This window comes from Mizuhopecten yessoensis, unplaced genomic scaffold (genome assembly GCF_002113885.1).
Source record: "Mizuhopecten yessoensis strain PY_sf001 unplaced genomic scaffold, ASM211388v2 scaffold10363, whole genome shotgun sequence".
NCBI classification, from domain to species: Eukaryota; Metazoa; Mollusca; class Bivalvia; order Pectinida; family Pectinidae; genus Mizuhopecten; species Mizuhopecten yessoensis.
This window is the reverse complement of record NW_018408509.1, coordinates 225209-238498: the sequence shown is the minus strand read 5'-3', so window position 1 is coordinate 238498 and position 13290 is coordinate 225209. Positions and strand designations below refer to the sequence as shown.

The window sequence follows — 13290 nt, the reverse complement described above, 5'->3', positions numbered from 1 at the left end:
AGTAAACATTGTATGTGTGTCAGTAAACATTGTATGTGTGTCAGTTAACATTGTACATGTGTCAGTAACATTATGTGTGTGCGTGTAAACATTGCATGTGTGCAAGTAAACATTGTATGTGTGTCAGTAAACATTGTATGTGTGTCAGTAAACATTGTACATGTGTCTGTAGACATTGTATTTGTGTCAGTAACATTGTATGTGTGCCTGTAAACATTGTATGTGTGTCAGTAACATTGTATGTGTTCCTGTAAACATCGGTGTGTTCCTGTAAACATTGTATGTTTGTCACTTACATTGTACATGTGTCTGTAAACATTGTATGTGTGTCTGTAAACATTGTATGTGTATCACTAACATTGTATGTGTGCCTGTAAACATCGTGTGTGTGCCTGTAAACATTGAACATGTGCCTGTAAACATTGTATGTGTGTCAGTAAACATTGTATATATGCCTGTAAACATTGTATGTGTGCCTGTAAACAATGTATGTGTGTCTGTAACATTGTGTACATGCCTGTAAACATTGTATGTGTGTCAGTAAACATTGTACATGTGTCAGTAACATTGTATGTGTGCCTGTAAACATTGTATGTGTGTCAGTAACATTGTATGTGTTCCTGTAAACATCGGTGTGTTCCTGTAAACATTGTATGTTTGTCACTTACATTGTACATGTGTCTGTAAACATTGTATGTGTGTCTGTAAACATTGTATGTGTATCACTAACATTGTATGTGTGCCTGTAAACATTGTACATGTGTCTGTAAACATTGTATGTGTGTCAGTAACATTGTACATGTGTCTTTAAACATTGTATGTGTGTCAGTAAACATTATGTGTGTGCCTGTCAACTTTGTATGTGTGTCACTAACATTGCACTTAGTAATTCAAATCTTCCTGCGTCCATGGTGCGTTGTCCATGAATCCTCTATCCTGAAACAATTCTTGTCACTGAAAGTACTTGAGTGATCTTTCTCGACTTTGATATGTTAGTTCCCTTGGTTCTTAGTTGTGTACTTAGTTGTGTATTAGTTGTGTACTTAGTTGTGTATTAGTTGTGTATTAGTTGTGTACTTAGTTGTGTATTAGTTGTGTACTTAGTTGTGTATTAGTTGTGTACTTAGTTGTGTATTAGTTGTGTACTTAGTTGTGTATATTTACAGAGAAATAAAATGACCGACAGGCAGCAATCTTTGTTTTTTACCTTTAAGGTTTGTTATTGCTATTTCTCATAAAGTAGTGGCGGTATCTTTCTCAAATCTATTCTAATTTGTAGTTTCTCTTGATATGTAGTTGTGAATGTTAATATTTTAGGATGTTCTGAAAATCAAAATGGCTGCCCAATGGCCATTTTGGATTTTGACAGTAAAGTTTTTTTTCTATTTTTCAGGGGAAAAAATCATAGGGAAAATTTCTTTAATTTCATATGTATAATGTTCGGAAAAACAAACTGGCCAACCAGAGGTTTTGACAATTACCGTTTGCTATTACTATTTCTCAGAAAGCACTGGAAGAATCTTTCTCAAACCTAATATGTCAGTCTCCTAAATGCATGCATGTTTACTTTTAAGACTGATTTGAAAACTGTTTTTATCACTATTTCTCAGAAAGAACTCGGATGGATTGTTTTCAAATTTCATATGGAGTTCCCCTTGTTAATTATACCCCTGGTCCAAATTATAATTTGTCATTAACAGCACCTATAATTATGTAAGAATTTTAGCATTTTGCATATAGTTATTCAATTCTTATACAGTAACATTTGCCATAGTGCCACACCATATGACATTACAAGGTTGAAGTTAATGTACAAGATTCCCGTTTACGATGTCCAGCAAAGGGCTGGGTGATGGAACCTGTAAGGAAATTGAAAAGCAAAGACGATAAAACATCATTTCAATGGTGGGCACCAATTGCAAGATCTTTTCAAGATCTCTTGTTTGTGAAGGCATTTCTAACTGATTGTGGTGACTCCAAGCTGTTTATGTGGTGGATATAATCACCTTGTGAGTACTGTATGTCTGTTTATGTGGTGGTTATAACCACCTTGTGGGAACATATAGGATATACTGTATGTTTGTTTTTATTCATTATTAAAGGATATGCAAGCCAAGAGATTTGTTGTGGAAAAAATTGCAAAGAGGAAAAGGGAACTGAGACGAATGCGTTCGGAAGATTATGAAAGGTTTTTGTGGCTAATGAAGGAACTGGAAATTAAATATGTGGCACCTTCTGTGCACAATCGAAAGGAGACGAAATATGGTCGCAGGAAGAGACTAGCCAGGGAAGAGGCTTTCATGATGAAAGCCCAGAAGCTTGACGAACTAAAGGCCAGATTGGAGGCAGAAAAAATTATATTTTTGAAAAAGAAAGCAGCCATAATGAGTGAAATAGAAGTTGATATGAAAAAGTTTAATATTGACAAGGAAGAGTTGTTGAAAAAGGTTGAAGTAAAGAGACTTGAAAAGTTAGGTTTAAATAAGTAGTCAATTAAGAGTCACGAAAAACTTTGAAAAAAAATGTGATGAAACATTTACACATTTACATGATGTTTGCCATCAAATAGTTTTGCTAAAATTCTATGTTTGAAACTGATATATTCAGATAACAATTGAATGAGATTGCAAGGATAGATGTTGGATAGTACTTGTAACGTTATGTGTGTTGTACTTGTGGATTGAACTTCAGAGTTAAGAACAGTGACTGAATTGCCAAAATTAAATATCTTAACCTATATTCAAGATTACTGGTTATTTATGTAAAAAGTTAAAACAACTGCTGAAGAACCAAAAGGTCCGGACTAGAGTAACGATATTTGGCTGATAGCTTCCTTGGATGGAGCCAGACAAAGTTTGTAAAACATTACCATCTCTGAAGGTCATAGGGGTCAAATATGACAAAAACTTCTGACAACTTCTTATAATGAACTAAAAGTCAAGAGTCATGATATTTGTCAGAAAACTTCCAAGGTTGTATCACAACAAAGTTTGCAAATAAAAATATGATCTACTATCAAAGCCACAGGGGTCTAATATTTCAAAAAACATCAAACCACTTCTCTTGGAGAGCCAAAAACGTCTTTAGTCACTACCTTGTTGGAATATTTTAAAAAAGAAATAACCTTTAAAACCTTCTAAGAACTTACTCTATGCCAAAGAGTCCTATTTGTTCAATAGCTTGCTGTCGTATATTCCTACAAAGTTTGCAAAAGAAACGACCTTGACCTATACTCAAGACCACAAAAGTCAAATCCCGTCCAACCCTTCCCATCTTCTGAACAAGACTAGAAAGCCCAAAACTTATAATATTTTGTCTGCAGTTGGTTAACCTGTAATGCTTCACAGTATACTATAACAAATGATTGACCTGTTTTAAAGGTCACTGACATCAAATGTGTAAGCATTTTTTTAAAACCATTTCCTTGTACAAGGTCACATGGCTGTAATCCTATACCCGTTTCTAGGAAGACCTATCTACTAGTCCACTTTTCAAGCAGTATGCAAAGCCATTTATGTTCAGTATCAAACTAATGTTATGACACTGGAGGGAGTTGAGACATCAGGGACAACCCAAGTGAAATGGCAAAATTTAAAGCAACAAAAGCCTCGTGTTGACACTACTTTCTGTAAAGGCATTTGACCCCAGCACTCCCCAATCTGCAAGCCTTCATCATGTCTTTATGGTTTTAGAAAATAAAACAAGTGTCTGCAACTGAAAAAAAACAAGCAGAAAAACAAACAAAAATGGTGAGTTCAATCATTTTGGTCAAATTTATAAGTCCCATCACATCAATGTTATAATTTCATTGTAGCATTTAAATATTACAGACTAATTTCCACTTGCACTCCTAATTGCTTTACACATGTCAGGTGAGAGACATAAGCCCTGTTGGCCTCTTGTTGGAGCTGTTAGAAAAACATTTTATTCATCCATATAATTTTCATCACACCATAGAAGTTTCAAGATCTTAACTACTACTATTGTATATTTCAACTTTTAGACACAAGGGAGACAACTCTTATAAGTTTATGTCGAAATTTCATTGTCATGAAATAAAGTAAACCTCCACTGGTATGACCTACAACTTGTATTTTCGTACTTATTTCATTTCACTTAACAGAGCATTGTTCACTGATATTGCCACATATCAATTCCATTTTCCAACATCTAACGGTTTTTGAGTTTTGTTTTTGACCTAGACTTTATCTTTAGTAATTTGGTTTGTTAAAAACGGTCTAGTCCCTACATTGGGTTAAAAACGGTCTAGTCCCTACATTGGGTTAAAAATGGTCTAGTTCCTACATTGGGTTAAAAATGGTCTAGTCCCTATATTGGGTTAAAAACGGTCTAGTCCCTACATTGGGTTAAAAATTTTCTAGTTCCTACATTGGGTTAGGAATGGTCTAGTCCCTACATTGGGTTAAAAACGGTCTAGTCCCTACATTGGGTCAAAAACGGTCTAGTTCCTACATTGGGTTAAAAATGGTCTAGTCCCTACATTGGGTTAAAAATGGTCTTGTTCCTACATTGGGTTAAAAACGGTCTAGTCCCTACAGTGGGTTAAAAACGGTCTAGTTCCTACATTGGGTTAAAAACGGTCTAGTCCCTATATTGGGTTAAAAATGGTCTACTTCCTACATTGGGTTAAAAACGGTCTAGTCCCTACATTGGGTCAAAAACGGTCTAGTTCCTACATTGGGTTAAAAATGGTCTAGTTACTACATTGGGTTAAAAACGGTCTAGTCCCTATATTGGGTTAAAAATGGTCTACTTCCTACATTGGGTTAAAAACGGTCTAGTCCCTACATTGGGGTAAAAATGGTCTAGTTCCTACATTGGGTTAAAAATGGTCTAGTTCCTACATTTGGTTAAAAATGGTCTAGTTCCTACATTGGGTTTAAAACGGTCTAGTCCCTACATTGGGTTAAGAACGGTCTAGTTCCTACATTGGGTTAAAAATGGTCTAGTTCCCACATTGGGTTAAAAACGGTCTAGTCCCTACATTGGGTTAAGAACGGTCTAGTTCCTACATTGGGTTAAAAATGGTCTAGTTACTACATTGGGTTAAAAACGGTCTAGTCCCTAAATTGGGTTAAAAATGGTCTAGTTCCTACATTGGGTTTAAAACGGTCTAGTCCCTACATTGGGTTAAGAACGGTCTAGTTCCTACATTGGGTTAAAAATGGTCTAGTTACTACATTGGGTTAAAAACGGTCTAGTCCCTACAATGGGTTAAAAATGGTCTAGTTCCTACATTGGGCTAAAAATGGTCTAGTTCCTACATTGGGTTAAAAATGGCCTAGTTCCTACATTGGGTTTAAAACGGTCTAGTCCCTACATTGGGTTAAGAACGGTCTAGTTCCTACATTGGGTTAAAAATGGTCTAGTTCCTACATTGGGTTTAAAACGGTCTAGTCCCTACATTGGGTTAAGAAGGATTGTTTGATCCACGATGGGTTACTAAAGGTGTTAAATAAACTATAGCTGTATCAATGCCAGGGTTGCTCTACACATGTTGCTGATGCTGACCTGGATGTTATGATCCAGTGCCTGTCTCTGTACTGTACTGACTGTAACGATGGCTTCATTGTAACTGAGCATCTCATTTTGACATGTCAGCAGAGTCAGAAATATTGATAATGATATTTTCTTGCTAAATGAGAAATCCAAGTTGAATGAAGTGTGACATTTTTGCTCACCTACTCGCTCAGTAACATTGACAATGATCTTACTATGTATCCAACTGTTCTAAAGTAACAGTGTGCACAGAAATCGTATACTTGGTCCTGTTTGTGAAAAAAACAGGTCAATAAAAAAACAATTCTAATAATCTTCAAATGAAGTTTATTGAATAAAAAGAGTTGAAGCTGCCTTTTTAGGTTTTACATTAAAAAAAATAACAAGAAGTCAACAAAACAGTATTCTGACTTCATAAACATTCAACAAAATTGGACCTCTGACTCTATCAACATTTACATAACAGGCCCTCTGACTCCACCAACTTTTACATAACAGGCCCTCTGACTCCACCAACATTTACATAACAGGCCTCTGACTCCACCAACATTTCCATAACAGGCCTCTGACTCCACCAACATTTACATAACAGACCCTCTGACTCCATCAACATTTAAATAACAGACCTCTGACTCCATCAACATTTACATAACAGACCGCTGACTCCACCAACATTTACATAACAGGCCCTCCGACTCCACCAACATTTACATAACAGGCCCTCTGACGCCACCAACATTTACATAACAGGCCCTCTGACTCCACCAACATTTACATACCAGGCCCTCTGACTCCACCAACATTTACATAACAGACCTCTGACTCCATCAACATTTACATAACAGGCCTCTTACTCCAACATTTACATAACAGGCCCTCTGACTCTATCAACATTTACATAACAGACCTCTGACTCCACCAACATTTACATAACAGGCCTCTGACTCCACCAACATTTCCATAACAGGCCTCTGACTCCACCAACATTTACATAACAGTCCTTCTGACTCCACCAACATTTACATAACAGGCCTTCTGACTCCACCAACATTTACATAACAGGCCCTCCGACTCCACCAACATTTACATAACAGGCCCTCTGACTCCACCAACTTTTACATAACAGGCCCTCTGACTCCACCAACATTTCCATAACAGACCTCTGACTCCATCAACATTTACATAACAGGCCCTCTGATTCTATCAACATTTACATAACAGACCTCTGACTCCACCAACATTTACATAACAGGCCCTCTGACCCCATCAACATTTACATAACAGGCCTCTGACTCCAACATTTACATAACAGGCCCTCTGACTCTATCAACATTTACATAAAAGACCTCTGACTCCATCAACATTTACATAACAGACCTCTGACTCCACCAACATTTACATAACAGGCCTCTGACTCCATCAACATTTACATAACAGGCCCTCTGACTCCACCAACATTTACATAACAGACCTCTGACTCCACCAACATTTACATAACAGGCCTCTGACTCCATCAACATTTACATAACAAGCCCTCTGACTCCACGAACATTTACATAACAGGCCCTCTGACTCCATCAACATTTACATAACCGGCCTCTGACTCCACCAACATTTACTTAACAGGCCTCTGACTCCACCAACCATTACATAACAAGCCCTCTGACTCCACCAACATTTATTTAACAGGCCTCTGACTACACCAACATTTACATAACAGACCCTCTGACTCCGCCAACATTTACATAACAGGCCCTCGGACTCCACCAACATTTACATAACATACCTCTGACTCCACCAACATTTACATAAAAGGCCGTCTGACTCCACCAACATTTACATTACAGACCCTCTGACTCCACCAAGATTTAAATAACAGGCCCTCTGACCCCATCAACATTTACATAACAGACCTCTGACTCCATCAACATTTACATAACAGACCTCTGACTCCACCAACATTTATTTAACAGGCCTCTGACTCCACCAACATTTACATAACAGGCCCTCTGTCTCCACCAACATTTACATAACAGGCCTCTGATTCCATCAACATTTACATAACAGACCTCTGACTCCCCCAACATTTATTTAACAGGCCTCTGACTCCACCAACATTTACATAACAGGACCTCTGACTCTATCAACATTTACATAACAGGCCTCTGACTCCATCAACATTTACATAACAGACCTCTGACTCCCCCAACATTTATTTAACAGGCCTCTGACTCCACCAACCATTACATAACAAGCCCTCTGACTCCACCAACATTTACATAACATACCTCTGACTCCACCAACATTTACATAACAGACCCTCTGACCCCACCAACATTTACATAACAGGCCCTCTGACTCTATCAACATTTACATAACAGGCCCTCTGACTCCACCAACATTTACATAACAGGCCCTCGGACTCCACCAACATTTACATAACAGACCCTCTGACTCCGCCAACATTTACATAACAGGCCCTCTGACTCCACCAACATTTATTTAACAGGCCTCTGACTACACCAACATTTACATAACAGGCCCTCTGACTCCCCCAACATTTACATAACAGACCTCTGACTCCATCAACATTTACATAACAGACCTCTGACTCCCCCAACATTTATTTAACAGGCCTCTGACTCCACCAACCATTACATAACAAGCCCTCTGACTCCACCAACATTTACATAACATACCTCTGACTCCACCAACATTTACATAACAGGCCTCTGACTCCACCAACATTTACATAACAGACCTTCTGACTCCACCAACATTTACATAACAGACCTCTGACCCAAAAGTAACATAAATAGGCCCTCTGACCACATCAACGTTAACATAAATAGACCATATCAATTTTAACACAAATAGGCCCTCTGACCACATCAATGTTAACATAAATAGACCACATCAATTTTAACACAAATAGGCCCTCTGACCACAACAATGTTAACCTAAATAGACCACATCAATTTTAACACAAATAGGCCCTCTGACCACATCAATGTTAACATAATAGGCCCTCTGACCACATCAACGTTAACACAAATAGACCCTCTGATCACACATCAATGTTAACACAAATAGGCCCTCTGACCACATCAATGTTACCATGAATAGGCCCTCTGACCACATCAATGTTAACATGAATAGGCCCTCTGACCACATCAACGTTAACACAAATAAGCCCTCTGATCACACATCAACGTTAACACAAATAGGCCCTCTGACCACATCAACGTTAACATAAATAGGCCCTCTGACCACACATTAACGTTAACATAAATAGGCCTTCTGACCACATCAAAGTTAACACAAATAGGCCCTTTGACCACATCATCGGTAACATAAACAGGCCCTCTGACCACATCAGTGTTAGCATAAATAAGCCCTCTGACCACATCAACGGTAACATAAATAGGCCCTCTGACAACATCAACGGTAACATAAATAGGCCCTCTGATCACACATCAACGTTAACATAAATAGGCCCTCTGACCACATCAACGTTAACACAAATAGGCCCTCTGACCACATCAACGGTAACATAAATAGGCCCTCTGACCACATCAATGTTAACATAAATAGGCCCTCTGAGCACATCAACGTTAACATAAAAAGGCCACATCAACGTTAACACAAATAGGCCCTCTGACCACATCAACGTTAACATAAACAGGCCCTCTGACCACATTAACGTTAACATAAATAGGCCCTCTGACCACATCAACGTTAATATAAATAGGACCTCTGACCACATCAACGTTAACATGAACAGGCCCTCTGACCACACATCAACGTTAACACAAATAGGCCCTCTGACACATCAACGTTAACATAAATAGGCCCTCTGACCACATCAACGTTAACATAAATAGGCCCTCGGACCACATCAACGTGAACATAAATAGGCCCTCTAACCACATCAACGTTAACACAAATAGGCCCTCTGACACATCAACGTTAACATAAATAGGCCCTCTGACCACATCAACGTGAACATAAATAGGCCCTCTAACCACATCAACGTTAACACAAATAAGCCCTCTGATCACACATCAACGTTAACACAAATAGGCCCTCTGACCACATCAACGTTAACATAAAAGGCCCTCTGATCACTCATCAACGTTAACATAAAAGGCCCTCTGTTCACACATCAACGTTAACATAAATAGACCCTCTGATCACACATCAACGTTAACATAAATAGGCCCTCTGACCACATCAACGTTAACATAAATAGGCCCTCTGACCACATCAACGTTAACACAAATGGGCCCTCTGACCACATCAACGGTAACATAAATAGGCCCTCTGACCACACATCAACGTTAACACAAAAAGGCCCTCCGACCACATCAACGTTAACATAAAAGGCCCTCTGATCACACATCAACGTTAACATAAATAGACCTTCTGATCACACATCAACGTTAACACAAATAGGCCCTCCGACCACATTAACGTTAACATAAATAGGCCCTCTGATCACACATCAACGTCAACAATCATAGACATCTCTATTGTTTGAGTTACCTCTAATTGAATTATCTCCCATGTTTCCATTCCCAGTTTTCTCCCATTTTGAGATTTATTGCCCCTAGATACCACTTAGTTGTTACCATTGAGCGTAGCATACATGTAGCTTAAGCGGGCCGGAATGAAACTGAACATCATGTGATTTGTGATACCAACCAAGATATGCTTGTTTTGTTCACCGCCGCTCAGTTCATATGGCACTTGTAGTATGCCGTGTTCTGTAAATTACTACGTCAGGAAAAGTGCACAGCCAAACCTGGATTCGAACCCGGGACCCTCCGAACTGTAGATGGATCGTCTAACTAATTGGAGTACCTGGTCGCCGGCGTCCGACCAGTACCTCTACACTAATACTCCATTTTCAAGTATTTGTCCTCGAAGACAAAACAAGTTACAACCAAGGTTCAGATAACCCCAGAGAAGCTAGCACCAAGTACTTCAAACAAGGGTTGGTTACAGGCACCATTGTAAAGGGGGCACGCTGGGAATCGAACCCATCCATCCGAACTCGAGACGTACGCTCTAACCTGGTCACCGGCGATCCACCCAGTCCAGTTCCGCTAAACAACATTTACATAACAGAATTGTTATTTCTCAGAAGCGTTGATATGTTAACCGCTAAGACCAATAGTTACACGTACAAAATCTTATATTAAAATAGGTCTTACTGATAACCACATGGATCTCATTGCAAACCACTAAGCAGAGAATGTGTGACTTTTTGTGTTCGACATCATCATCAGTGTTCGGGAAATATGAGCTTGAGAGGCAATTCACACTCGTATACTACCATTTCGCCTGCCTCTAGAATCTAGTTATTAAATTACTATTCCTCTGTCCCTATCACATATAAAATTGCACAAACTCATTTCAAGGACGTGGACAGTTCTCCCGCAGCACAACGTTAACTGCTGTCGCCTTTTCTATAACGAAGTCTGGACGACCTGCTTGATGTATTGCCGAGGCACGTAGCCGTATGCCTTGGTTCGGGGGGAAAATACCCAAACCCAGTGGGCATTACCCCGACTCCGCCCGTCATCATACACGCTATCCCCTCGGCGGACGGTCAGGTCGTCTTGTGAGCGCGCTGTATAGTCGTACAACAGAACACATTCATTAACTTTGTCATCCACTGCGAAATAACGCTCTCTGTCCTCATCTGCTTGTTTCGGCAGGAATGGCACATTTGCATATATGCTGTCCTTTTTACTGTCAATTGGTTTTGGTGCCGCATTCAGGTGTGAGTTTTGTGTGATTTTCTTGTCCGTTGATTGGTTTGGCGAGTTTGACATGTACGTGTTAGTAACAGGTCTAGGCGACACGGGACCGAATCTTTTGCTCACTTTAACTTGTTGATCGTATTTCATTGCGTCGGTTTGGGAATGGTGACTGGCTTCAGCTCTAGCTATAGGCGTTCCTGGCAAAGATGAGGCACAAGCGGGATCGTCAAAGTCACTGTCGGTTGCGGATTGTTTCCTCTGTGGTTTGAATGTGGACGGCAGACTAGTCTCCCGCTGTACGTTCTGTGTGAGGAGCTGACTGATTGACCGCGTTGGAGGACTGATGGAGATCACGTGGGTTGTTGGAGGTGGAAGTGTAGACGTAGAATCACTGAAGGAATATCCAGCATTAGCCATAACATTACTCAGTGTTCCCTGCTGGTAACTAGTCGTTCCCCGATTGCTATTTACTGCGTCGCTGCTAACATATGTCTCTGAAAGGTTTACATTTGTAATTTTTGACGACCATTTTGCGTTTGCCGTCACATTTAGAACAGGTTGTGACCGGTACGGATGGCCTGTGCGCATGTTGTTAGATGTCCTTTGGTGGATTTTTGGCGCTGGACCAAGCCCGGATGTGGAGGAGGACGCGGACATGCGACCTGTCGTGCTGCTTTGGCGACTGTGTCCTCCATTTGCTGCCTTCTCTGGAACAGATAGAACAGACGACCTGTAAGTCATATTCTGTATTATTTCGTCTAAAGTAAACCAAAGTGCTAGGAATTTACCTTAATACAGTGATGTCCCTGAGGGACCATTGGAGCTGCACTAGATGCTAGTGTTTTGTTTTACTGTAAACTATTCGCTACACCGATAGCAATACTTGGTACAAGAGTTGCTTTCACATGAGATTACAGTTTGGTCAACATATGTAATCTGACAATTTATCAATCTGGAACCACGGTCCACGTTTTAACTGAATTTTGTTGCAAGTGTAACGTGTACAAGACGTGGTATTAAATGTTCCCTTGGTAACGTACTGATATGTCCCTTAGAGTGGTTGATATAGTAGGATCCACTCGACCCATTATACTTACCTATTGCCTTGAGGGGCTCCACGGGGCAAATGTAAGACTTTGGCACGAACCCTTCACAGCCGTCGTAGCGGCGGATCCATGACCAATCTGGGTCCTCAATGTTCAGGACATCTACGAGTTCTGCACGCTCCACGTTTGTGTCATTCTCGTCGAGGGCAGAGAAATCGAACAGCGCAATGAACTGGCCGTGGGACGTCTTCCGAAACGGCCTTACATCTGGTTTGTTATTTTCCTCTGTAACTGGTGGCGGAGGTTGTAATATTCGTATCATTTCTTCGCGAGTGATGATTCCCCTTTGAGTGGTCGGGTCGTTTTGTTTTGGTTCAGAATCCTGTTTCGGAGATACCAACGCCCATTCATCGGTTGAAAAGGAATCGCTTTCCTGGTAACTAAAGTCACAGTGTGCAGCTGTCCGGTTAGAAATGTCTGAGGAGATTGATTCTGGACCAAACAACCTCGTACAGTACAAATACGGAATAAAACCCTCCTCGCCGTTTCGTTTGATGACGTATGCCCAGTCGTTCTCCTTATATAACAGATACACTTCATCTCCACGTTTGACGGCTACCTCTTCATCCACACATGGTTGGAAGTCCGTAATGACCCTGACCTTTGACTTCGGTGACAGACCGCTGTCTTTTTCAAGACCCACGCGCTGCAGGGTGTCGATGCTGTCACTTCCGGTTATCCTCCCAGGAAGGTCTACAAAAGGCTTGTCTGCAACAACATGAAGGTCATACATTAGATATGTAAACAACAGATATATCCTTATAGAACACAAATCCAGCCCAGAACATGCCCAATCCCACTGTATATCTACTGTTGAGGAAGTATGTACGTGCTTATACTCATTTAGATAATATAGATTTATTTCCTAGTATAGGAGACAACTCCGGTTGAGCCCT

General features: G+C 40.2%; 2 protein-coding genes across 2 annotated transcripts in view; one reads left to right on the top strand and one right to left on the bottom strand.

Annotated features, from left to right (window-relative positions):
- Nucleotides 1-4087, top strand: part of LOC110460356 — a 19235-nt gene extending 15148 nt beyond the window's left edge. The window contains exon 7 of the mRNA XM_021513224.1: nucleotides 2103-4087. Within this exon, the coding sequence (XP_021368899.1) occupies nucleotides 2103-2489 (387 nt within the window). The 3' untranslated portion in view covers nucleotides 2490-4087. The remainder of the gene's footprint in view (nucleotides 1-2102) is intronic.
- Nucleotides 4088-9549: 5462 nt separating this feature from the next.
- Nucleotides 9550-13290, bottom strand: part of LOC110460361 (SH3 domain-containing protein Dlish-like) — a 14499-nt gene continuing 10758 nt past the window's right edge. The window contains exons 2-3 of the mRNA XM_021513229.1: nucleotides 12386-13102; nucleotides 9550-11995 (exon numbers count right to left, since the gene is read on the bottom strand). Of these exons, the coding sequence (XP_021368904.1) occupies nucleotides 10992-11995; nucleotides 12386-13102 (1721 nt within the window). The 3' untranslated portion in view covers nucleotides 9550-10991. The remainder of the gene's footprint in view (nucleotides 11996-12385; nucleotides 13103-13290) is intronic.